Raw genomic sequence first — 27515 nt, forward strand, 5'->3', positions numbered from 1 at the left:
CAGCATTAAGCAAAGAACTCCAGGTGCTCATTCCTAGGGTTGCCAGACTTCTGGGAAAATTTATGGAAGACTCTCCAGGTGTCCAGATGGATTGACAAAGCCCGGCAGCTTGTCCTGGTTTTTGAAGCCCCGAGCTCGGGGCCACGACCGGGAGGGCCTCCGAGCATGCGCAGATGCGGTATAATGACATCAAATGCATATGTGCATGCATACGATGTCATCGCCTCGCACCTGCGCATGCTCAGAGGCCCGGACTCAGGGAAGGAGAAGAGCCAAGGGGTGGGGGGTGAGGCCACATTTCCTCTTTTTTTCATGTACAAATCTGGTAACTCTACTCATTCCTTTGGCTTGGACAATTCTCAGCCTCGAGTGAGGTTTAGCAGTCTCTGGGACCAAAGCAGTAAGCTGGCACTAGAGCAGGGGTGTCAAAGTCCCTCCTCGAGGGCCGCCATCCAGTGGGGTTTTCAGGATTTCCCCAATGAATATGCATGAGATCCATTTGCATGCACTGCTTTCAGGTAATTGGAGTTGCTGCTTGCACCAGCGAAGAGATAGTGGTATGGTGCGGGAGTGGGGAGCACCAAGGGCAGACCGCCCCCACCCCCTCACTATACCACTGGACCTGGGCATAGCTCCAGCTGCCCTGTTCTGCCAGCACACCTCCCCTCCGTCTTTTGGTTTGCTTTTTAACCCAGACTTTTCTCAGAGGCAATGAGAAAAGTGCCAGGTAGTTATGCCGGCAGCGAAAAGAAGAAAGAAACATTAAAACCTCCCGGATGCTACTGCAGTTATCCCTTCCACGGCTCCTCAAGCTCTGGCACTGTGCTCAGCCATACATTTTCTGCACCCTTCTCTGTGTCTGTTCAGAACGGCTAACAGTCTGGTTGCCAAATTAGATTATTGTAACTCCCTATTACTTAACATCTCCCAAAAAGAAAAGCGACGTCTTCAAATCATTCAAAACACTGCCATTAAATTGATTTATAATGCAAAGAAATTTGATCACGTTACGCCTCTATTTATCGATGCTCATTGGCTTCCTATTAGCCACTGTATTTTATATAAGGTTATGTTGCTCATTTTTAAAACCCTAGTTCATAACGAGCCTTTGTTTATATCAAGGATGTTAATTCCTTATAATCCCGTTCGTTCACTTAGATCATCCTCACAAAATTTATTAGTTATACCTTCCCTTAAAACAATAGGAACAAGAAGAGCAGACATGTTTTCTGTTATGGGTCCACAATGGTGGAACTCTCTACCACAACATATCACAAATGAAAGAGATCTTCTTTCTTTTAAAAAAATTTTGAAAACTCACCTTTTTAAAGATGTTTTTAATACTCATTATTAAAAATTTTTTTTTTAATTTTTAATCTTTTACTTATCCCTGTTCCCTTATGTTTTTTTTCCTGTATTTGTTTTTCTATATATAACAGATGCAATCTTTCCCCCATTTTTTCCTACCAATTCAAGTTTGTCTTGTCTTAAAACTGTCGTTACTGAGTTTTAATTTGTATCTTTATATTTGATTCTTTTACTTATGTACATCGCTTTGTAAACAGATTCAGCGATAAATCAAATATTAATAAACCTTGAACCTTGATTTCGCAATGCTGTTTTCAAGCGTGATACACGTCTCTGCATTGCATAATGGACGCCTCTCTAACCAGACACTTCTGCCTGCATTAGTTCTCTGCATCAGCCCTTCTGAGGGCTCGTAAAATTGCAAGCCAAAGCCCTGCGCACTTTACTGCATCTGCCCCTGAGCGCACGATCCGATTTTGCCCTGCCCGATAAAAAAAACTTCTGTGCAAGAAAAGGACAGCAGAACACGAGGAAAAAAAAAAAAATTGCTCCACTAAAAAACTCCAGTGACTAATGTCTGTGTTCAGCCTAACAGACCTCAGAAGTACAAAGATTCTTCCGTCATAAGAATCGTCTTTCTCTCCCCCACCCAATTACCACTGCCCCATACGCACAAGTGTCAGTTCAACTGAAACTCACAGGGGTTTGTTCCTTGCTCCCTGGCTGCTTGGTAGATAGCTGTGAAGTCCTTGAATCTAGGCGCGCATCCTAGCCAGACGTCTCCAAAATGTTCATTGCCGGTGAAGAGAAAATCTCCGTCCCCTTTCTTCACTCTACACTGCAGCAGGGTTTTAATGGGTCCTGTCCACTCGAGGCTTACTTCATCCTGCTGAAAAACCCTGTTCTTCTGCCTGTAAACCTGCTTTGCGCTGACTTCCACTTGAGACATTTGATGTTCGGAGTCGTGAGTGACACTTTTGATAGACCCTCTCACCACTAGACATAAGGAAACAGGACGTACAGAGTTAGCTTGCAAACAGTAAAAATCTGCAGCTAACAGAAACCCAAGTATCACTAATTTTAGGGATGGGCCTTTGCCAAAAATACAGGAAGTATCCATGACATATTCCATCTCAACTGCATGTCGCTATGAAAAGAAAATAAGCAGTAAAGAAACCCCCCCCCCCAATTCATGTTTTATCATGTATAATGTGACCATTTATTTTTTTTCATCAAAACGGGACATCTATTAATATAAAACCCTAGCCACGCATGCGCTCTCAAATCGGCGTGCTTCCATGATCTCTGATCTGTGAGATGTTGGTCCGTGGCCGCAGGAGTGCGCATGCGCGAGTCCCCAGCCTTACTGCTTCCCAGCACCTACCTACAAAGGACTGGCCGCCAGCGTTGGACTCCATGCTCTCCAGATCTCGGTGTCGGCTCCTCTCTTGAGCCACACCAGCGTCGGAGAAGGCTTCTGACGCTGGCGGGCATCGAGAGGAGCCGCTGCAACACTTTCCCGGAGCAGGCCAGACCGCAGGCCGGGCAGGGAAGCGCTGACAAAAAGAGACTCCAGCCGCGAGCCGCTCAATGGGACCAGGCAGGCAGCCAGGCGAGGGAGGGAAACAGAATGAAAAAAAAAAAAAGGTAACGTGCAGGGAGAAGCTGGGCCTGCCTGCGGGAAACACGATAAGGGAAGGGGGGGGCCCTTGAAACAGGCTAGACCGCGGGAGGGAAGGGGGAGGGTCCAAAAGGAGCAGGCCACATCGTGGTAAGAGTAGGGAAGGGGGGTGGGGGAAAATGCTGCTACTGCTGCACAGGGATCTGGAGGGGAAGGGAAATACCTGCTGCTGCTGCATAGGGAAGTGGAGGGGAAGGGAAATGCTATTGTAGCTGCACAGGGAAATGCAGGGAAAGAATGACAGACAGACAGCAGGAGGGAGGGAGACAGAAAGAAAGGAGGAAAGACACAGGGGCAGGGAGAGGGACAGAAAGACAGAGAAAGGGGGCCAGGGAGAGAGAGAGACAGTGGGAGGGAGAGAGACAGAAAGATAGACAGACATATATTCTAGCGCACGTTAATGTAACGGGCTTAATGACTAGTCTATTAATATTCAGTCCCGCCCCCAATCCCGCCCTATTCCCACCCTAGCCCCACCCACAATTTCTTCCATTCATTTTCATGTACACACAATACCTTATTAATTCATAATGGTAAACATAAAATATATTTAAAAAAACCCACAAAGCACACTGTACTCTGAGAAAATTTTAATTAACATTTACGAGTTTCAGGATTTTTTCAAAGATGTCAAGGCAGATTACTTTAAAATATGCAATGTCACCTCAGTAACCATAGAAAAATAGACAAATATAGTGCAAAATATAGACAGCAGATATAAATTCTCAAAACAGACACATTTTGATCACTGAATTGATAATAAAATCATTTTTCCTACCTTTGTTGTCTGGTGATTTCATGAGTCTCTGGTTGCACTTCCTTCTGACTTTTGCATTCAACATTTCTTTCAGAATCCAGCCCCATCCCCTGTGGGTCCAGCTCTCTCTCTCTCTTTTCCCTCTGTTACCCTCCCCAGATTCAGTGTCAGTTCTCCTTTCTACCTTTGTTCCAGGTCTCCCTCTATCTACCCCTCTGTTTGAACCTCCCATAGTCATAGAAACATAGAAACATAGAAATAGACGGCAGATAAGGGCCACGGCCCATCTAGTCTGCCCACCGCAATGACCCTTCCCCACCTAACTCAGTGAATAGATCCCATGTGTCTATCCCATTTGGCCTTAAAATCAGGCATGCTGCTGGCCTCAGTGACCTGAAGTGGAAGATTATTCCAGCGATCAACCACTGTTTCAGTGAAAAATAATTTCCTGGTGTCACTGTGCAGTTTCCCTCCCCTGATTTTCCACGGGTGCCCCCTGGTTGCCGTGGGACCCTTGAGAAGGAAGATATCTTCTTCCACTTCGATGCGACCCTTGAGATACTTGAACGTCTCGATCATGTCTCCTCTCTCTCTACGTTCCTCGAGTGAGTAGAGCTGTAACTTATCCAGCCTTTCCTCATACAGGAGATCCTTGAGACCCGCGATCATCCGGGTGGCCATTCTCTGGACCGACTCTAGTCTCAGCACATCTTTTCGGTAATGCGGCCTCCAAAATTGCACACAGTACTCCAGTTGTGGTCTCACCATGGATCTATACAATGGCATAATGACTTCAGGCTTACGGCTGACGAAACTCCTGCGTATGCAACCTATGATTTGCCTTGCTTTGGAGGAAGCTTGCTCCACTTGATTGGCAGCCTTCATGTCCTCACTGACGATCACCCCTAGGTCACGTTCTGCTTCAGTTCTTGTTAGGATCTCGCCATTTAGGGTGTAAGTCTTGCATGGATTTTGGCTGCCCAGGTGCATGACTTTGCATTTTTTGGCATTGAAGCTGAGTTGCCAGGACCTAGACCAGCGCTCCAGTCGTGCATCATGTTGTCGGGCATTGAATTTTTGTCTGTTGTACTCTTGGCCACTACATTGCTTAGTTTGGCGTCATCAGCGAATAATGTTATTTTACCTCGGAGCCCTTCTGCCAAGTCTCTTATGTAGATGTTGAACAGGATCGGGCCCAGGACAGAGCCCTGTGGCACTCCACTGATCACCTCCGTCATTTTGGAGGGGGTGCCATTCACCACTACCCTCTGAAGCCTACCCTCAAGCCAGTTCCCAATCCATTTCGTCAATGTGTCGCCCAATCCTATAGAACTCATCTTGCTCAGCAACCTGCGGTGTGGTACGCTATCGAATGCTTTGCTGAAGTCCAGGTATAGTCTTGCATCTGCCTCTTGTATTTCCACTTTTGTCCAAGCCTTTTTCTCTGTAGTCTTTCTAATGTGCTAACAACCCCCCCTTTCTCTGCCTCTTTCTCTCCTTCTTTCCTTCCTCCCTCTCAGCAGATTTTAGCATATCTCTCTCCTCCTTTTTCCCCCCTCAGATCTAGTATCTGTCTCCTTCCTCTTTTCCTCCTCCCAGGACTGGTATCTGTCTCCTCTCCTTCCCCCCTGCTCTGGCATCTCCTTTCATTCCCTCCCTCATCTTCCTTCAACACTCTCCCCAATTTTCTCCCCCTCTGCTCCCTTTTCTCCTTGTCACTCAAGGCCTGGTGTCTTGAACTTCATCGGGCAGCAGCAGCATTTACATTTCACTGCTGTTGCCGGCTTCAGGCCTTGCTCTCTGTCGGGTCCTGTCTTCATGAAAACAAGAAGTAGGCAGGACCCGGCAGAGAGGAAGGCCTGAAGCTGGCAACAGCAGCAAATTGTAAACGCTGCTGCTGCCCGAAGAAGGTAATGGCGCCAGGCCTTGGAGCACCGAGGCAGACCGCTTCTCCCCCCTCCCAGCCGAACCCCCGCTGACCCTCCTATCTCTCCCTCCCGACCCTCCCAGCAAGATGACAACCTCCCTCCAGTAGCGTCTGCAGCCGCAGCAAGCTAAATAGGCTGCTTCGCGGCTTTCTCTTGCCAGTAAGTCTCTCTGCCGCATCACCGATGACGTCATCAGTGATGCTTTACCGGCAGGAGAAAGCCACGAAGCAGCCTGTTTAGCTGCCAACGCTACTGGAGGGAGGTTGTCATCTCGCTGGGTGGGTCGGGAGGGATAGGAGGGTCAGCGGGGCCCGAGCAATGATGCTGCCACTGCCGAATCCAGACTGCGATCCCCTGTTCCGTTGTCCCCACTCAGCTTTGGGTTCGCCCTCTCTGAAAACGGGACATTTTGGCGTCCCGAAGCTGTGAGTGGGGACAACGGGACAGGGGAACTGAAAAAGGGACTGTCCCGTTCAAAACGGGACTTATGGTCACCTTAATCATGTACAAAGAGGGATATAGCTATGAAATGAGCCTGGTGCACCCACCCAGAAGCATAGGGAGGGGGCAGACCGCCGGTACCTCTCCTTCTCTATGTCCCCCGCTTACCTCTTGAAACATTCGCTGGTGCGAACAGCGTCTTCCACCTGCTGTTGGCGCCAGCTTTGGCTCCCTTTTGACATCACTTCCTGGTTACAGGACCAGGATGTGTTGTCAGGATGTGTTGTCAGAATTTATGTCTGTTGTGCTTTTGCCCATTGCATTGCTTAGTTTGGTGTCATAATGCCTCATTCCACCAATGCCTGAGAGCTCACCTCATCAGTGATGTCACAATGGCTGGATTGTCCTTTACTTGGCTCACTTTTTACTACATTTTGATTTCTAGAGTGGTGCAGTGGTTAAAGCTACAGCCTCAGCACCCTGAAGTTGTAGGTTCAAACCCATACTGCTCCTTGTGAACCTTGGCAAGTCACTTAATCCCCCCCATTGCCCCAGGTACTTAGATAGATTGTGAACCCGCCGGAACAGACTGGAAAAATGCTTGAGGACCTGAATAAATGCATGTAAACCGTTCTGAGCCCCCCTGGGGAGAATGGTATAGAAAATTAAATAAAAAATAACCATGCATGAACTTTACCTGCTTGACAGGCCAAGGATCGGTCAAAAAAACTTTTTATAATGACAGTTTTTGGGATTAATTTTTCTATTTTTAACACATGGGGAGTATGAGCTGAATAGAAAACTACTGCGGGATGCCTGCGTGTGCCTTGCGGTAGCGGACTTTAACCACGTTAGTGCTTACTGCAGCTTAGTAAAATAATAATTTTTAAAAAGTAAATGATTCTTGCACAGCACATGTGACACAATCCGTTCAGTTCCTATGGGTCTCTCGTACGAAGAGAGACTGAACAAATTGCAGCTCTACACTCTCGAGGAACGTAGGGAGAGGGGAGACATGATCGAAACATTTAAGTACCTCACGGGACGTGTTGAAGTGGAAGATGATATTTTCTTTCTCAAGGGACCCTCGGCCACAAGAGGGCACCCACTCAAACTCAGGGGCGGAAAATTTCATGGCGACACCAGAAAGTATTTCTTCACAGAGAGAGTGGTTGATCATTGGAACAAGCTTCCAGTACAGGTGATCGAGGCAGACAGCGTGCCAGACTTTAAGAATAAATGGGATACCCATGTGGGATCCCTACGAGGGTCAAGATAAGGAAATTGGGTCATTAGGGCATAGACAGGGGGTGGGTAAGCAGAGTGGGGAGACTTGATGGGCTGTAGCCCTTTTCTGCCGTCATCTTCTATGTTTCTATGATGGGTCATTTGGCCTTTATCTGCCATCATGTTTCTATGTTTCTATAATCAGAAAGTTCTATGACATCACAATGCAGGTGCAAAGAGCCTTAGCCTATAGGAAGAGGAGATGCAAATGTTAAGAGCCTTAGCCAATAGGGAGAGGAGGAGAGAGTGGCTGCTGCAGACACCAGAAAGTATTTCTTCACAGAGAGAGTGGTTGATCATTGGAACAAGCTTCCAGTGCAGGTGATCGAGGCAGACAGCGTGCCAGACTTTAAGAATAAATGGGATACCCATGTGGGATCCCTACGAGGGTCATTAGGGCATAGACAGGGGGTGGGTAAGCAGAGTGGGCAGACTTGATGGGCTGTAGCCCTTTTCTGCCGTCATCTTCTATGTTTCTATGTTTCTATGGGCTGCATCGCATTTGCAATGCTGGGACTCGCTGCCGCGACTTTCTCAAAGCGGCCCTGTATTAACGCCACTTGGTCATAAGAACATAAGAACTGCCATCTCCGGATCAGACCCATGGTCCATCGAGTCCGGTGATCCGCACACGCGAAGGCCCAGCCAGGTGTACCCATATCCATCTATGCCTCTCGTAAGGAGATGTGCATTTAATTTCCCTTTGAATCCTAGCACAGTGGATTCCTTAATAACGCTCCTCTGGGAGAGCATTCCAGGCGTCTACCACTCGCTGCGTGAAGCAGAACTTCCTGACATTTGTCCTGGTCTTGTCCCCCCTTAGCTTCAAGCCATGTCCTCTTGTCCGTGTCACGTTGGACAATGTAAATAATTTATTTTCCTGCTCTATTTTATCGATGCCTTTCAGTATTTTGAACGTCTCGATCATGTCCCCTCGCAGCCTCCTCTTCTCAAGGGAGAACAGTCCCAGTTTCTTGAGTCGTTCCTCATATTCCAAGCTCTCCATACCTCTTATTAGCTTCGTTGCTCTTCTCTGCACCCTCTCCAGCAGTTTTATATCCTTCTTTAGGTTGGGAGACCAATGCTGGACACAGTATTCCAAGTGTGGTCTGACCATTGCCCTATAAAGCGGCATTATGACTTTCTCCGATCTACTCGTGATTCCTTTCTTTATCATGCCTAACATTCTGTTAAAATCCCCCAAACCTTTATGGTGAAACACGGTAATTTGAAGGTTTTAGCGTAGTAAAAGGTTGAGGGTTTTGTTTTTCTTTTTAGAATCCATTAGTGATGCCTCTCGGCTGAACGTCGGCAAATGACACAATAGAGCAGATGCCAAAGGAATGCAAGATTACATCACATAATTTGGCTGACTCCTAATCAAGTTATGTGGTTTGCATGCCTTTGCTTTCCCATTGCAGGCTGAAAGGTCTCCGGGCCAGTACTTGCTCACCGTCCCACTGTAATGAAATTAACCGCACAGCTCACTCTCTGCACAAAAGAAGGTTTGTCATTTTTATTTGAAACTTTGCAAACTCTCTGCCACTTGACTTTCTTCTTTCAGGTAATTATCCCATTAAAGTAAATTAACCAAGAGCCTATTTCTGGAAAAAATAAATAAATCCTGGAACTGCTTAAGCTAATTTAATTTCCAAGTGATGCCAGCGCTTAGCATAACAGATGTCCCTTCTCTGGTTCTCTTGTCCCCCTTTTTGTCCAGTCATCTTTAATCAGATGCAGTCAAGTCTATTGACAAGCTATAATGCTCTTGTTCCTGCAGCCCAGAACTGGTCCTAAGCTGCCCACGGCCGAGTGACTGAAGACCCCCCCCCCCCCCCCCCCCGCCCCCTGAATAACCATAAAGCATCTATTCACATCATGTGTCATTTACACTTTCATTAGCAGCTATTTTCCCTAATCAAAAAAGTTGATGATAGCGATTTGTGAGTTTAGGGCAAAGAAGTCAGGCCATAAATAGAGTCAGTTCAAAGGGCCATTTCTTCTGGTCTGTTGCTGATGTAAGTCTTAAATGCCCCCCATTGTGGGCCCAAGGCCTCCACATCTGTCAGTCTCTGCTGCATTGGGCTGTGAGAAGTGGGGATTATAGCATGGGAACTGATAACTTCATCAAGGAAAACAATGGCCTGACTTGCCTTAATTAGTGAAAATCAAGGCCCAGGAGCAGCCCACGGCGCTCGCCTGCGGCCGCGCACCCCAGTCTGATCGCGTGTGAGTAATTTCAGAGACCGTGTGGGAGCACGAAATGTTACAAAATCAAAGTGAAGCATGTGCGTTCCCCTTTTTCCAGGTGAAAAAAACTTTGGACAAAGACCCAGCAGCCAGGATTTGCACCACCTTTTCCTTAATGTGCACGTGCAAAAATAAATACACTGTAAAAGATATCACGGGAGCCATCGCGTATCGCAGTATTTTTATTTTTTTTATTCAATTTTCTATACCGTTCTCCCAGAGGAGCTCGGTTTACATGCATTTATTCAGGTATTCAAGAAGTTTTCCCTCTCTGTCCCGGTGGGTTCACAATCTATCTATCATACCTGGGGCAATGGGGGGATTAAGTAACTTGCCCAGGGTCACAAGGAGCAGTGTGGCTTTGAACCCACAACCTCAGGGTGCTGAGGCTGTAGCTTTAACCACTGCACCACACCCTCCCCCAGTATTAGCATAGACTTCATTGGCTGACAATGGAAGCTAGAGTAATTTTCAAGTTAGGTTGCATTTGTTTTAAAGCCTTGAATGGACTTTTACCTAGTTATCTTCTTGACCACTTCAAATTTGCAAACAGAAAACATCTATGTTAAGTATGATTCTTTGACTTTCCTTTAGTAAAGGGATTTGTTTATAGACGATTCTTTGGTAAAAAAATTTTTCCTTACCAGGCGGTTACGTGGGATAAGCAAGTTAGCGCGCACAGATCACTTTCTACTTTTTACATGGCCTTCAGAAAGTTGTTAAAAAAACATATGTGTTCGGCAAATATTTTGATTAATTGATTTGGTCATATTATGATCGATTAGTATTTCTTGGTTTGTTAACTGCACTGAACCGTGCGGTAGCTGCGGTATATAAGAATCTTTGTTATGCCGTTATCCTGTATGGTTTCAGGGCCTCTCTATTTGAGGGCCAGATTCACTAAACTTATCGATCCTGTACCGATTGTCGCTAAACCGGTTTGACTGGTTTTGCGATCGCTCGTGTTTCCCGACCCGATTCACAAAACTGCTGTCCGATGCGTATCTCCGAGCGCTCACCGATCCTAGCATGCTAACGAGGGGATTAGTAATGAAATGCCATGCAAAAGTAGGCAGCGATCGAATCACAAACCAGAAGAAGAAATACCGATCGGGTATGCCAATCCGAAAAAGAGCGACTGCTGAGGACTGGCTGCTCACTGCTTGCCAACTCTTCTGCCCAAAATATCGGTATCAGGGTTACAATCCTACATAAAACAACTATTAAAAATAACTATAGATATACACAAGAACTCATTCGTGTGTTATATGCTGTATCATGTGCGCCGTCCAACAGTTCACGATTGCTCCTTCCAAACCTTTTACAAACTCCGTCCAACAGCTCCAACGAATTCTGGCTCCGTCCACAGCTACCACCAAAAACTCCCAAGACAAGAGAAAATCTCTCTTCTAGTATTCTTTACATCACGTTTTTTATGACAACAATGCCTTGTGGCCGACACATTCGACGCGTGCCAATGATGTGCGCAAATGAACCACACCCACACACTGCGTAGTAAAAGGCGAAGTACAAGCGCAGGCATACATTGCATCAAGAACCAAAAAGAATACTGTGCGCATGCATTTCGATCGCTGTAGGGCATGCGTCCGATCAGATCATTTTACGTGTAAACTCGGTTGTGTATTGGTTGCTCGGCAAAAATCGGCCAGAGAATTGGCCAACAGCGATCCCATCAGTAAGTTTAGTGAATCGGGCCCTTAGTGGTTATATAACTCATTTTAAAAATGTTTCTATATATGAGGATCATTTCATAAATAATGCACACTATTTTTTTTTTTTTTTAATTTACATGTTTTATTTTTTTTTTTTCAAGTATTTCTTTACAATCCTTCAATATAGTCTCCCTGCTTTGCAATGACCGAGTCTCAACGTCCGGGAAGCTTCATTATTCCATCCAAGACACTGTTTTTGTTCAGTTGCCGAATGGCTCAGGTACCGGCAGAAGAAAGCTCTTCCAGGGATGCAAAATGATGTCCAAGCATAGGTTGTTTCAACTTTGGAAAAGGTCAAAGTCTGGTGGACTCATTTCTGGAGCATGAGGTAACACCTCCCAGCCGTATTCGTGTAGTTTTTCAATGACGAGTGGAGAGCGCCATCTTCTCCACAACCAAAAAAATTTCGATGAGCTCAATCAAAAGACAAATGATTTTTGCTTATGATCATGAAGGCATCATCATCATAGACAAAGTTCCATGTGGAAGAAGTGTCACAGCAGTGTATTATTGTGATTTTTTTCAAAAAATGTGCAGAAAAATGCAGAACACCCGACCTCAGTTGCTCTTGGTGAGCCACTCATTCTTCACGACAACGCTCGCCCGCACATAGGGAATGTCATTGAAAAACGACACGAATACGGCTGTGAGGTGTTACCTCATGCTCCCTACAGTCCAGACATGAGTCCACTAGACTTCAACCTTTTCCCAAAGTTGAAACAACCTATGCGTGGACATCGTTTTGCATCTCTGGAAGAGCTTTCTTCTGCCGATACCCAAGCCATTCGGCAACTGAACAAAAATGGCGTCTTGGATGGAATAATGAAGCTTCCCAGCCGTTGGGATTCGGTCATTGCAAAGCAGGGAGATTATATTGAAGGATTGTAAAGAAATACTTGAAAAAAAACCCCCAAAACATGTAAATTAAAAAAAAAAAATTAAAAATAGTGTGCATTATTTATGAAATGACCCTCGTATTATATAAAAGGGCTGCCGGTATGTCACGGCACTGACAGGGCTTTAACAGTCCTTATTCTGTGCATTCGCACCACAGGGTCCAGTTTGTTGGGATCCTCTTCCTTTGGAGTTACGGCAGTTCAGGAAAGGTGCGAAAACAGTCTCTTATTTGCATGTCGATTTATGAGCTTATAAATTTGCCTGAGGTGGGTTTAATTGTTTTTTAGATGTATGATCTGCTTTTTTTTATTATTATTATCTAGGTCTTATGATGTTTTTTAATTTGTTGTTTTTGTAGCTTTTGTTATATAAATTTTGTATTTTTTGTGATTTTTGTCGTGCTTTATTTTGGTTTTTTTGATTATATGTACTTTTGGAACCCACTTAGCATTGTTGGATTTGCAGGATATAAATATTTGAAATCAATCAATCAGTGTAATCATTTGATTATAACACATACTATCGGATGATGGCACTTCTTGTTTTCGTATGAGTTTGCATCTGTTTCTCTAACAGTTCTTTGTCTCCACTGCAACGTTCTTCTGCGTTGTGATTGCACCAGTTGCACTAATATAGATATTATTGAGAATACTGTAATATTACAATTTTAACATACCAGTCTAAGCCTATGACGTTTTTTTTGTTAGTTTTCTCGTTATAATAAACACAGACACGTACGAGAGCATAACGAAAAGCAGTACCGGGAAATTCTTCTCCAACTTACCAAAGTCACTGCTACAAATAGCCATTAAAAGCTGTGTATTGTCGCACGGTTGGCACATAGCTGCGGAAAGAAAAGGCAGGGCGTTACAGAACATGGATTCATTACACTATTTAATTCAATTAATTTAATTAGTTTTCTAGCCTGATGTCCCCAAAGAGCCCAGAACGGGTTACAGGTTTAACATACAGTCAAACCTCAGTTTGCGAGTAACGCGGTCTGCAAGTGTTTTGCAAGGCAAGCAAAACACTCCAGCAAACTTTAACTCGCAAGATGAGCACTGTCCCGATATATGAGCGCATACGCGCGCAAGCACGCACAATGTTGACGACGAAGCGCTCATCGACGCCGTGCGTGTTTATACGCAATGCGCACGTATGTGATCGTTTATCGGGATGGCGCTCGTCTTAAATACTGTATAGCAGCCCGCTCTTCAAACGCCCGGACCGGCTGCGTGGGCTCGCGGTGGTGTGTAAAGGGAGGCTGGCGGACGGCAGAGGCATCAGGAGGGCAGTAACATGCGGCGCTGCCTGCAGCTCTTCGGGGACCTCGAGGGTTGCCAGTGCCTGGCCACCTACAAACTTCTGAAGGAAGTCACCCAGCTGAAGGGGCTGCTGCACCTGGGTATCATCCAGGCAGGTACCCACCCTTGGGCTACCCCTCACCACTTCCTCCCAGTTCCTTATAGCAAACCTTTTGGGATGTGGAATGAATCGTCTGAGTTTCCATTATTGCCTAAAGGGAAATCCACAGAAATTTTATTGGACAATATCTCTATTAAATCTACACCAATCCAAATGGACACTAAGATAAAACTTTTAGGTGTAATCATTGACAGGGATCTTACCTTTCATGATCATATAAGTTCAGTGGTTAAAACTTGTTTCTACAAGTTACGCATCATCCAATCTCTAACTTCTATCCTTGAAACTAACTCAATCACATTCATTAGTAATTTCTCATCTCGATTACTGTAACTCTCTTCTAAATGGCCTCCCTCAAAAAGAAATTTGTCGTTTACAACTAATACAAAATTCTGCAATAAAACTTATCCATAAAGTAGGCAGATACGACCATATCACCCCTCTTTTAAAAGAAGCACACTGGCTCCCTATTACTCACCGCATCACCTTTAAAATTATCTTACTATCCTTTAAAATAAAACTTTCTCATCTGCCCTCATTCCTTGACAAACTTCTCATTCCCTACTGTTCCTCACGCACACTGAGATCAACTGATCAAAAACTTCTTTTTATCCCCTCCATCAAAGACTTCTACAATACACGTAAAGTAAATTTCGCAGTAACTGCCCCTACCCTCTGGAATTCCCTGCCACAGCAACTCCGCGACGAATCACGACTCGACAAATTTAAGACAGATTTAAAAACTTTTTTATTTCGTGATGCTTTCGCTTACACGTAGAGCCATCATTCTTATTTTTTTTTTTTTATACTATTTATCAATATTAACCGCTTTCGTTAAAGCGTCCCTTTCCATTATGTTTTATCCTAACCCCAACTATCTTCATTTTTCTTCTCAAATATGTAACTTCACCCTCCCTTCCCTTCTATCCTCACTGTCTAGTTCGTCTGGTAATGTTATTTGTATATACACAATACTTTTTTTTTTTATTTTCTCTTTCTTTTAAATATATTGTTAACCGGCCAGATATTAACTTGATGGTTGGTATATCAAAATTAATAAAACTTGAAACTTGAAATTAGCTTTGATATACGGGTGCTTTGGATTACGAGAATGCTGTTGTAAACCAAGGTACCACTGTATATAATTTCTGTACAAGTTTACAATACAAGTTTTTATCCTAATTTGATACATGCTAGGGGCTAATGATAATATACAGTTTACTGGTTACAATTTGTTATGGTTGTCCTTACGATGCAAGGTTTCCAGTACAAATTATACCTAATTCGACACACAGAAAGTTACAGTTTATGAATGACATGGGTTCAATCATAGTTTGAAGAACGCACACAATTTCTAGAAAGTTGGCAACTTCGAGCATTAGTCTGGTAGATAGAGCAGCAGTAAATTAGGTTTACGCGCCAATTACTTCAGTGGGTCAGGTGATGGCAAACTGCAGTGCTTGGAGAGAAGGGGGATCCCTTGCCCTCCGTGCACTGGGCCGGGGGGGATTTAAGGGTCCGACCTCAGAAACAGCCTGGGGAAGTCATTTTTTCCCCCTCTGTCCTCTCTCAGAATTATTTCAGTCATAAAGGTTTTGTTTATATTTGATGTTGCCGGAAAAAAACGCTATGACCACTTTAATCCACAGAACTGGGGGCTGGATTCTCTAATATCGGCAGTACAATCCGACAGGCCGCTATATCGTGGCACTTAAATGTAACGATCTCAAAAGGATGAGTCATTCTTGAAAAACCGCACGTGCGGAGGGTCACCAAATTTACATGAGATGAGTCGCTGGTGATAGAGGTCGACGCATACGCAGAACAGACCATGGTAAGAGGCGTGCATGTGCGCATATTCCGGGAACAGTACAATATACGCACACGTCATAGGCACGCATCACATGGGTGGCATGGGGTAGATATGAGGGGCAGGGAACTACCAGCAAACGCTACGTCGTCATGTCAAAACGCTCACTGGCTACCAATTTCATATAGGATAACATATAAAATAGCTCTTTTAGTCTTTAAGACAATAAGAAATAATACTCCTGCATTTATAGATAGGCTCCTGATTCCTTACAGTCCGTCAAGAGTTCTCAGATCATCCTCACAAGCTACCCTATATGTCCCCTCTTTAAAAATCATTGGTACTCGCCGTGACCTGATCTTCTCGGTTACAGCCCCAACTATTTGGAACTCACTCCCTCTATATTTACGACTTGAACAAGATTTGAAAAAATTTAAAAATAGCTTAAAGTGTCTTCTTTTTAAAGAAGCCTTTAACTAAAAGTTTATTTTCCGGTTGATTCCGAATTTCATCATCTTTTATTAAATTCAGATTATCTACCCCCTCTCTTTAGATTTTCTGGTTCCCAAATTCTTTTCCTCACACCTTCCTTATGTTCTAACCTAATCTGATTAATACATTTTTTTTCTTTTTTTTTTAATTGTATTTTTTCTTTTTTCCTCCTTTCCTACTGTTTCATGTGGTTTGTTACCCCGGTTTGTTTTTTAATTTTAAGTAATTATTTTATTTACGATGTATTTGTGATTTAAGAAATCCAATTTTATTTTCTGTAAAACGCTTTGTATCCTGAAAAGCGTTTAATCAAATAACATAATAAACTTGAAACTTGTCAATCCTAGGCGTGCCGGTGCTATTGGATGAAGAGGGAGGGAAGGGAGGGGAGGTGCAAGAGTTTGCTTTCAATAGGTGCGCATAAGACACGCCTTTAATACACACGCTCGAGAAGCGTGCTTTTGAGATCATTTTTTGCCCCAAAACTACTATAATTATGTGAATGGTGTATTTTTTTAAAATTTTTATGATGAGCTACAGCCAGACACACATGCCTGAGACGTGTTTTGCACAATACTGGTACCCCTGGACCAGCTGGTAATTTTTGGTCATCAAAATCTGGTGCTGAGCTTGGGGAATCACCCAGCGATGGTACAGAATTCCCGGAGTGCTCCTTTAAATATTAATGAACCTATTTTGCTACCAGTTTAAAATTTAAGACCTCATTGTAATACGTTTGCATGGAAGAATCGGAGTCTGCCAGGAAGCTCAGAAAAGAGCACGGTGAGCCATTCTGTTAATCAGCCGTTAAAATTCTGCCACGCTAAACTGACTGGAGCCGGTTTAGCGACCATCGTCAAAGGCACGGTAAGAACATAAGAATAGCCTTACTGGGTCAGACCAATGGTCCATCAAGCCCAGTAGCCTGTTCTCACGGCCACTACTCAAGGTGTAGCAATATGGCCAAAACTCAAGGTGTAGCAATATTCCATGCTACCAATATAGGGCAAGCAGTGGTTTTCCCTGTGTCTTTCTTAATAACAGACTATGGAATTTTCCTCCAGGAACTTGTCCAAACCTTTCTTAAAACCAGCTACGCTATCTCCTCTTACCACAACCTCTGGCAACGCGTTCCAGAGCTTAACTATTCTCTGAGTGAAAAAACATTTCCCCCTATTGGTTTAAAAAGTATTTCCCTATAACTTCATCGCGTGTCCCCTAGTCTGTATAATTTTTGACGGAGTGAAAAATCGATCCACTTGTACCCGTTCTGCTCCACTCAAGATTTTGTAGGCTTCAATCATATCTCCCCTCAGTCGTCTCTTTTCTAAGCTGAAGAGCCTTAACCTTTTTAGTAATTCCTCATACGAGAGGAATTCCATCCCTTTTATCATCTCGGTTGCTCTTCTTTGAACCTTTTCTAGTGCCACTATATCTTTCTTGAGATAAGGAGACCAGAATTGAATGCAATACTCCAGATGAGGTCGCACCATGGAGTGATACAGGGGCATTATAACATTCTCAGTCTTGTTAACCATCCCTTTCTTTAATAATTCCTAGCATCCTATTTGCTTTTTTGGCCGCCGCCATGGGTCCTGGTGGTTTGTTTATGCTAATGTAGAGAAAGTGGATTTCATGAAAGGGATGGTTGAAGCCTGGAGGGTGCTAGGGGAGATCCTGACTGCCTATATTGGCCCTGTAGACACAGGAAACTACCTACTATACCTGAATGAAACTCACCTTGACCTACTACTGAAAATGTGTGATCTAAATTCATAATCTTTAGATATTAGATTTAGAACAAAACCATTCACATCAGTGTTGCATGGAAGGTGACAAAGGGTAGTGATCAATGGAGATCTCTCTGAGGAAAGAGATGTTATCAGTGATGTGCCTTAAGGTTAGGTTCTTGGGCCTGTTCTTTTTAACATTTTTTGTAAGTTTCAAGTTTATTAGGATTTTATATACCGCCTATCAAGGTTATCTAAGCGGTTTTTTACAATCAGGTACTATTACTGAATGGCTGTCAAGTATGATTTGCCTCTTTGCGGATGATATTAAAATCTACAATAGAATAGACAGCCTGGTGTGGATAACATGAGGAAGGACCTAGTGAAGCTTGAGGAATGGTCTGAGATTTGGCAGCTAAGATTCAATGCTAAGAAATGCAAGTGCAAGCATTTGGGCTGCAAAATCCTGAGGGAATAGTACTGTTTAGGGGGTGAAAAACTTTTGTGCATGACAAAGGAGCGAGACTTGGATGTGATAGTATGTGATGATCTTAAGGTGGCCAAACAGGTTGAAAAGGCAATGGTGAAAGCTAGAAGGATGCTAGGGTGCATAGGGAGAGGTATGGCCAGTGGGATAAGGATAACACTCTGGCAAGACCTAATTTAGAAACCACAACTTCAAAAAGATATAAAAAGGATAGAACCGGTCCAGAGGAAGGCTACTAAAATGGCGCATGGTCTTCACATAAGGCGTATGGAGATAGATATAAAGATCTCAATATGTACTGTAAATCCACGAGGTGTATCTCTTTCATTTGAAAGGAAGCTCCAGAATAAGAAGGCATAGGATGAAGTTAAGAGGTGATAGGCTCAGGAGTAATGTAAGGAAATACTTTTTTACAGAAAGGGTAGTAGATGCGTGGAACAGTTTCCCGGAAGAGGTGGTAGAGACAGAGACTGTGTCTGAATTCAAGAAACATAGGATAGGTATATGGGATCTCTTAGGGAGAGGAGGAGATAGTGGATTCTGCAGATGGACCGACTGGATGGGCCATTTGGCCTTTATCTGCCATCATGTTTCTAGGTTTCTACTTTGATTTTTCATCTCTAATGGACCTTTTGCACATTCATGTGAGATGAAATTCTGGATTAACACGTCAACCACTAAACTTGGCTCAATTCATACTGTAATCTGAATGTAAGGCTCTTATCTCTTCCCTCTCCATCTATAAAAATAACAGTAGGTATTTGTGCTATCTACATAAAGATATCTGTATAACATTGTACGCAAGTGAGGCTGGGCTCAATTAGAGCACTGGTCTTTGACCTGGGGGCCGTGGCCAGAGCAGACTGCTGGGCACGATGGATTACTGGTCTGACCCAGCAGCGGCAATTCTTATGTTCTTAAGATATTCATATACTGTATGTCTCAGTTATCAGACACCCATTTGTGTGAACAAACCTTATCTGTTGGCCTTGAAACATTAAAAAGAAGGATGCATCTCAATTAGAGAATGACATGGGGACAAATTTTTCTTCGTCCCCACGGGAACTCATTTTCCCGTCCCATCCCGATGAGTTCTTTTCCTGTCCCTGCCCCATTCCTGCAAGTTCTGTCCTCATCTGCACAAGCCTCAGACACTTTGAAATCCTAAGTAGCAACATTCTAGAGCTGAGATTGTGATGTCATAATGCCTCATTCCACCAATGCCTAAGCTCCGTCCTCATCTGCACAAGCCTCAGACACTTTAAAATCCTAAGTAGCAACATTCTAGAGCTGAGATTGTGATGTCATAATGCCTCATTCCACCAATGCCTAAGCTCCGTCCTCATCTGCACAAGCCTCAGACACTTTAAAATCCTAAGTAGCAACATTCTAGAGCTCAGATTGTGATGTCATAATGCCTCATTCCACCAATGCCTAAGCTCCGTCCTCATCTGCACAAGCCTCAGACACTTTAAAATCCTAAGTAGCAACATTCTAGAGCTCAGATTGTGATGTCATAATGCCTCATTCCACCAATGCCTAAGCTCTGTCCTCATCTGCACAAGCCTCAAACACTTTAAAATCATGTGTTTGAGGCTTCTGCAGTTAAGGCAGAGCTTACAGGAATGGGGCAGGGACAGAGACAGCGAGAAAACTCACGGGGACAGTACGGGGAAATTGAGTTCCTGTAGGGACGTGGAAAAATGTGTCCCCCGTATCATTCTCTAATCTCAATAAGGCTCACCATCACCTTGAAACATCATTCCAGATGCAGTGGACCACTGGGATCAAACACCAACCAACCTTGTGCCCCAAGCAGCCTCAACCAGGGCTATCGAAGCAGAGGTAGGTTTGTTTGTTGTCTTCCCCAACTAAAAAGATGCTCTGTTGCTTCTGAGACCTTGCCCCGAATAGTCCGAGTTACTGGCACCTATCAAATGAAGCCTAAATAAACCAACCCTAGTGGAGTATATGATCCAATAATGTAATGTAATGTAATGTAATTTATTTCTTATATACCGCTACATCCGTTAGGTTCTAAGCGGTTTACAGAAAATATACATTAAGATTAGAAATAAGAAAGGTACTTGAAAAATTCCCTTACTGTCCCGAAGGCTCACAATCTAACTAAAGTACCTGGAGGGTAATAGAGAAGTGAAAAGTAGAGTTAGAGGAAAAATAAAAATAAAATAAACATTTTAACAAGACAGCATTGATCTAAATACTTTGGAAGGTAGAAGAGAGGAGAGAAAGGAATAGAGGCAGAAGGGGGAGCCGTTGAACAGTAGAATTCTGGAGAAATTTAAATGATAGAAATAGAACAAAACAAAGACAAAAGGCAAAACAATAGATAAGATTAAAGATAAATCATAAGCTGGAAAGAAAAATAAAATAAAACTTTGTCTTCAATCCACGGTTTCAGCGTCAGTGATGAAGTGGAGCAAGTAAGTTTAGGAGGAGCGATTGACGTTTCCAGAAATAATATACTAGAAAAAATTCCACTATCACTTCTTCAGAGAAGTGCACTCACTTTTTAGCTATAACGGGAAAAGGCCTCAGAAATGGAGCCTACGCACGGTCATAGACTGAATTGATCAAATTGATCAACGTAGCTGTCACGCTCCTTGCTCCAGTCATCGGCCAACAAAAACCCGTTTCTTTAACTTTATTTCTAGAATGCTTACATCTTATTCTATCATAATAAATTATTAACTTTATATTGTTTAAAACTTAGCTTATGTTCTAAAGCATTTTTATGGGTTTTCTTTTTTATAAATTTCCACGCACAACTCTATATTCACTGAAACAGTGCTGTAATTGTAACTTAGCTTCACAGTGATACGGACGCCTCCCACATATGCCAATGCGGCCAGCGTTTCGCGGATCTATAAAAAAACAAACCGCTGGGTCAGGGCCAGATTCAGGGCATTCCAACAAATATTTACTACACTGTGCTATTCAATCAGCTATTTTCAATTTGATCAATTCAGTCTATGACCGTGCGTAGGCTCCATTTCTGAGGCCTTTTCCCGTTATAGCTAAAAAGTGAGTGCACTTCTCTGAATAAGTGATAGTGGAATTTTTTCTAGTATATTACCTATCAAATGAACCCAGTCCATGGCTAACATAATCCAGTAAAGAAAAGTACCTATCTCCCTACCTTAAATGGGACCTTTGGTTAGGGTTACCAGAAGTCTGGATTTACCCAGACATGTCCTCTTTTTAGAGGGCATGTCTGGGCAGCTTTTCAAAACCCGGCACTTTGGTCGGATTTTGAAAAGCAGATCGCATCGGGAAGGGCATATACGCATGCGTGGATGCCCTCCCGACCAAGATGAGCAGGCTGAGGGGGGTGGGGCATGGCATAGGCATAATGGGACAGGGAGGGGCAGAACTGGCGGGCCTGGGGGGGGCGGGTTTAGGGGATCTGGATTTTACATATGTAAAATCTGGTAACCCTACCCTCAGGGGAACTGGAAGTATGTTGGTTAGAGCATACTGCATGCATGTATTTACCTTCTGCCAGGGCAATTTGCTGGTGTTTCTGTGCCTCGACCCGCCCACTGAGCAGCTCATATTGGAAGGCAACCATTCTGCGGCCGAGATCCAACTGTGGGCTGGCCTGCAGGAAGAGGGCGACGTGCTGTGGCTGCTCAGAACCGAAGCAATGCACGAGCTGCAGGTGAGCCTCATCGGCCTCGTTCACCAGCAACTGCAGCCGGCCTGCGCGCTCCAGGTAGACGTTCGCGCCCTTGAAACCACGCGCCGGCTTGATGCACACAGTGGTGGGGCCCGCAGCCAGGTTGGGCTCGAGGAGCACGCGCAGGGCACGCGCTGGGTACAGCCACTCCAGCGAGCCCTCGGTGCAGCGCAGGCGCACCTGCTCCACTGTGCGTGACCAAGGCTCGGCGTTCAAACCACTGCAAGGCAAAAGAGAAAAACAAGAGGCATCAGGCCCAGGCTTGGGCACATAGGAACAGACTTTTTAAATTTATCTGGAATCCAGCATGGGTTTGTGGGAAGGGTTTCTTTATGAGCATCAAATTATCTCGCCCATCCTTCATAGCTTGCATTCACAGGGGTCAGCTTTCAAAGAATTTAGGCTCCTAAAATGACCTCTTTGAGAATTAAGTATGGCTGAGGTACTAAATCTTTACTTAAAATGTCACTAATCTCTTAAATAATGGGGGTGGATTTATGGTGGGAGGAGTTTAGTACCAGTTTTCAGGGCTGGACTTAAGATGTTAATGCCCATAGGCAGGAGGTTTACTCTCCCCCCTCCCCAGAGATCACAGCCCATGATATGAAGCATGAAGAATCAGGCTCCTTTTTAGACCAGGCATTTGATGTCTTCAAAAACTGGCGCCCTAGGCCGTTGCCTGGGTTACCTGCGCCTAAATTCAGGCCTGCCGACTGTCAGCATGATGAGCCTAAATTAAACCCCTACATCTAGGCAAATGAACAGCAATCCTTTATCCGGGGGCTGTAACTTTTAAGCTTCAAAATGCAGGTGAACTTTGAGCTGTAAACTTAGGCTCTTTTGGTTGGCTGAAAATAGGGGAAGAACTCAGGGGCTCAGATTTTATTGAATATTGGGCCCATTTATTGAATGTGTTTCCAAAGCATTTCTGTAGGGGACGTTATGGTGAAAGGTTCCTCATATGTATCCAATACCCTATTATGGGATAGGTGGCAAAGTTCAGTTGTGGATTAGGAATTGGCTATCGGATAGAAAACAGAGGGTAGGGTTAAATGGTCATTTTTCTCAATGGAGGAGAGTAAACAGTGGAGTGCCTAAGGGTCTGTACTGGGACCGGTGCTCTTTAACTTATTTATAAATGATCTGGAAATTGGAACAACGAGTGAGGTGATTAAATTTGCAGATGACATTATACTGTTCAAAGTTGTTATAACGCTTGCAGATTGTGAAAAATTGCAGGCAGACCTTAGGAAATTGGAAGACTGGGCGTCCATGTGGCAGATGAAATTTAATGTGGACAAATGCAAAGTGATGCACATTGGGAAGAATAACCCGAATCACAGTTACCGGATGCTAGGGTCCACCTTGAGGATTAGCGCCCAAGGAAAGGATTTGGGTATCATCGTAGACAATACGACGAAACCTTCCGCCCAATGTGCAGCAGCGGCCAAAAAAGCAAACAGGATGCTAGGAATTGTTTAAAAAGGGATGGTTAACAAGACTAAGAATGTTATAATGCCCCTGTATCGCTCCATGGTGCAACCTCATCTGGAGTACTGCATTATAGTCTGGTCTCCTTATCTCAAGAAAGATATAGTGGCGCTAGAAAAGGTTCGAAGAAGAGCGACCAAGATGATAAAGGGGATAGCCAATCTAGGTCACTAGTACCTGGCCAAAACCCAGAGGCTTCTCCCATATCTTAATAACAGAATATGGACTTTTCCTCCAGGAATTTGTCCAAACCTTTCTTAAAACCAACTATGCTATCCGCTCTTACCACATCCTCTGGCAATGTGTTCTAGAGCTTAACTATTCTCTTAGTAAAAAAAAAAATTCCTCCTATTGGTTTTAAAAGTATTGCCCTGTAATTGTAACTTCATCGAGTGTCCCCTAGTCTTTGTCAGTTTTTGACAGAGTGAAAAATCGATCCACTTGTACCCGTTCTACTCCACTCAGGGTTTTGTAGACTTCAATCCTATCTCCCCTCAGCCGTCTCTTTTCCAAGCTGAAGAGCCCTAACCGTTTTAGTCTTTCCTCATACGAGAGGAGTTCCATCCCCCTCACCATCTTGGTCGCTCTTCTTTGAATCTTTTCTAGTGCCACTATATCTTTCTTGAGATAAGGAGACCAGAAATGAAAGCAATACTCCAGATGAGGTCACACCATAGAGTGATACAGGAGCATTATAACATTCTTAGTCTTGTTAACCATCCCTCTTTTAATAATTTCTAGCAACTTGTTTGCTTTTTAGGCTGCCGTCACATATTTATTACACCACTGGGTCACAAAGTATCAAAGCGGTTTACAATGTCCAATATAAAAATGGACAACGGACAATGACCAGATATTTTTCTTTTTTTTTTTTTAATATTCTTTATTCATTTTCAAGATTACATTAAGTGTTAAAATATATTCAATCACATAAACAATAAATACATCACTTAGAAATAATCATTGACACATCTCACAAATTCTTATCTCCATCCCTATCCCAACCCTCCCTCCCATATATTCCATTATCATATAAAACATGTAATAATAAAATCCCCCCTCCCTGCACCTTAATTTAACAAATAAATATAAGGGAACCCCCCTACTCTACTTAATAGGGATCACGCTGCCTCACGCTGTCTTAAAAAAAGGGGAAAAAGTTAAGTTTCCAGTATAATGAGAGGGGTTACAATCCCCCAAACCCCCCACAATGCCAGCACAATCTCTATTAAGTAAAGTGGGGAGAGGGGGGTTTCCCCACCAACACACACCCCCCGTCGGAGCCCTTTAAAATATGTTTTTTTTTCAGCGCGATCAAGCCCTGCACTCAGTTGTCTGCGCTGGGTTGTCGGCGCACCTTTGTCCTCACGCGCTTTAGATTATAAACCCTCTAATACAGCTTGATAAAAGGGGGAGGGCTATGTTAGGTCTATTTGATTACTACAGAAATATTCTAGCAGAGAAAGTTTTAAGAAAAGAACTGCACAGCAATTCATATCAGCTTTTTTTTTTTCTCTCAACGTTGGGCTAGATTCACATTTTCAGGGAGGATGTTATTCCAATCTCTACCTTTTATACAGGTGTACCTGCTTTGAAAACTTGGTTGCTGTAAATTAAACGGCTCAAGGGATGATCTATGCCAGGGGTAGGCAATTCCGGTCCTCGAGAGCCGGAGCCATGTCATGATTTCAGGATCTCCACAATAAATATGCCTCAGATAGATTTGCATCTCAAGGAGGCAGTGCATGCAAATCCATCTCACACATATTCATTGTGGATATCCTGAAAACCTGACCTGGCTCCGGCTCTCGAGGACTGGAATTGCCTACCCCTGATCTATGCAAACGAAAAATAAAAAATACACAGGTGGTGAAGGGTGCGTCACATAACCCTCAGGAATATCTACACTTTGGATAAATCCAGATCTTGTTTCCTCTGATGATAGTATGGCAAGAAGATAGCCCAGGGGCAGGGAACTCTGGTCCTCGAGAGCCGTATTCCAGTCGGGTTTTCAGGATTTCCCCAATGAATATGCATTGAAAGCAGTGCAAGCAAATAGATCTCATGCATATTCATTGGGGAAATCCTGAAAACCCGACTGGAATACGGCTCTCGAGGACCAGAGTTCCCTGCCCCTGAGATAGCCGATTTACCCTGGTGTTGGGCTCTGCAGTAGCCACTTAGCACATCCAGACTTTAGGCTTCTTTTACGAAGGTGCGCTAGCATTTTCTGTGCGCGCTACATGGAAAATACTAACGCCAGCTCTATGGAGGCATTAGCGCAGGGGTAGGGAACTCCAGTCCTCAAGAGCCGTATTCCAGTCGGGTTTTCAGGATTTCCCCAATGAATATGCATTGAAAGCACTGCATGCAAATAGACCTCATGCATATTCATTGAAGAAATCCTGAAAACCCGACTGGAATACGGCTCTCGAGGACCGGAGTTCCCTACCCCTGCGATTAGTGTGTAGCGTGCAGGGCAATGTAACACAGGGGTGTCCAATGTCGGTCCTCGAGGGCCGCAATCCAGTCGGGTTTTCAGGATTTCCCCAATGAATATGCATTGAAAGCAGTGCATGCAAATAGATCTCATGCATATTCATTGGGGAAATCCTAAAAACCCGACTGGATTGCGGCCCTCGAGGACCGACATTGGACACCCCTGATGTAGCATGTGCTAAAACCGCTAGCGCACCTTCAAAAAAGGAGCCCTTTGTTTTAGGATTGAACAAACATATAATATTGAAAGTGAATTTTACACAGTTGCTATGAGATATCTTAGATGTGGTTTTGAAAATGACATTTATTTTTAGGGGCTGTTAATGTAACGAACTAAACTAATACCCAAAGAGTATAATTCGCAGATCGCTCCCTGTCTAATGATCAGATTTGGAAAAAACCTTTGAGTGAAGCTCTGACAAACTCTAGGATCATAAATGTACCATATCGACCAGGGGTCTCAAAGTCTTTCCTCGAGGGCCGCAATCCAGTCAGGTTTTCAGGATATCCCCAATGAATATGCAGGAGATCTATTTGCATGCACTGCTTTCATTGTATGCTAATAGATCTCATGCATATTCATTGGGGAAATCCTGAAAACCCGACTGGATTACAGCCCTCGAGGACCGGAGTTGCCAACCCTTGGTATATACCCTAGTACAGGGATGTCAAAGTGCCTCCTCGAGGGCCACAATCCAGTCTGGTTTTCAGGATTTCCCCAATGAATATGCATGAGATCTATTTGCATGCACTGCTTTAATTGTATGCTAATAGATCTCATGCATATTCATTGGGGAAATCCTGAAAACCCAATTGGATTGCGGCCCTCGAGGAGAGACTTTGACACCCCTGCTCTAAGCCCCCGTGCAATAAAATCTTCTTTCGGTCCCCTAAAACAGGGGTGTCAAAGTCCCTTCTCGAGGGTCGCAATCCAGTCGGGTTCTCAGGATTTCCCCAATGAATATGCATGAGATCTATTAGCATACAATGAAAGCAGTGCATGCAAATAGATCTCCTGCATATTCATTGGGGAGATCCTGAAAACCCGACTGGATTGCGGCCCTCCAAGAGGGACTTTGAGACTCCTGACATAGACTGAAGTTCAGATTAGAAGCATGGGGCGTTAAGGGACTGGGAGTGGGTGATGGGCTGAGTATGAGGAGGTGCATTTTCCTTCCCATCAGCTTCATTTTAGGGCATTCTGCTTTCTGTCGTTTGCAGCAAACGGCGTTTGTGCCTGCTATTGCAAAGTAGTATATACTGAAACGAAACAAGGGAACGAAACGAAACAAAACTTTTTTATCTTCTGTACACCAATGCCTTTCCAGCTGGAAATGGAACACGGGAATTGGATGGGCAAATTTGGTCCTCTTCTGCCATCCTTTCTTATGTTACAATGAAACCCTCCAGAGCAGTGGCTGAAACAAATATAATGCAAAAAAAAAAAAAAGGAACAGGATTCCCCCCCTCAATACTTTTATTCCCTTACCTGCCTCTCCAGCTGCAATGGTCGGCGGCACATCTGGGGTTTAGGTTGCCCAGAATCAGCAGCAGCAGAGGCCAGAGCAGGTTGCCCCGGGGCTTCTTGTTTCCTGCCAT

At 44.0% G+C, this 27515-nt stretch overlaps 1 protein-coding gene across 1 annotated transcript; it reads right to left on the minus strand.

Annotated features, from left to right (window-relative positions):
* Positions 1-1985: 1985 nt before the first annotated feature.
* Positions 1986-27515, minus strand: LOC117367899 (meteorin-like protein). Its single transcript, XM_033960977.1, has 4 exons — positions 27406-27515; positions 21743-22146; positions 13067-13126; positions 1986-2304 (listed from the first exon to the last, which is right to left on the minus strand). The coding sequence occupies exons 1-4, from the start codon at positions 27513-27515 to the stop codon at positions 1988-1990; spliced, it is 891 nt and encodes a 296-aa protein (XP_033816868.1). The 3' UTR covers positions 1986-1987.

This window comes from Geotrypetes seraphini, chromosome 10 (assembly GCF_902459505.1).
Source record: "Geotrypetes seraphini chromosome 10, aGeoSer1.1, whole genome shotgun sequence".
Lineage (NCBI taxonomy): Eukaryota > Metazoa > Chordata > Amphibia > Gymnophiona > Dermophiidae > Geotrypetes > Geotrypetes seraphini.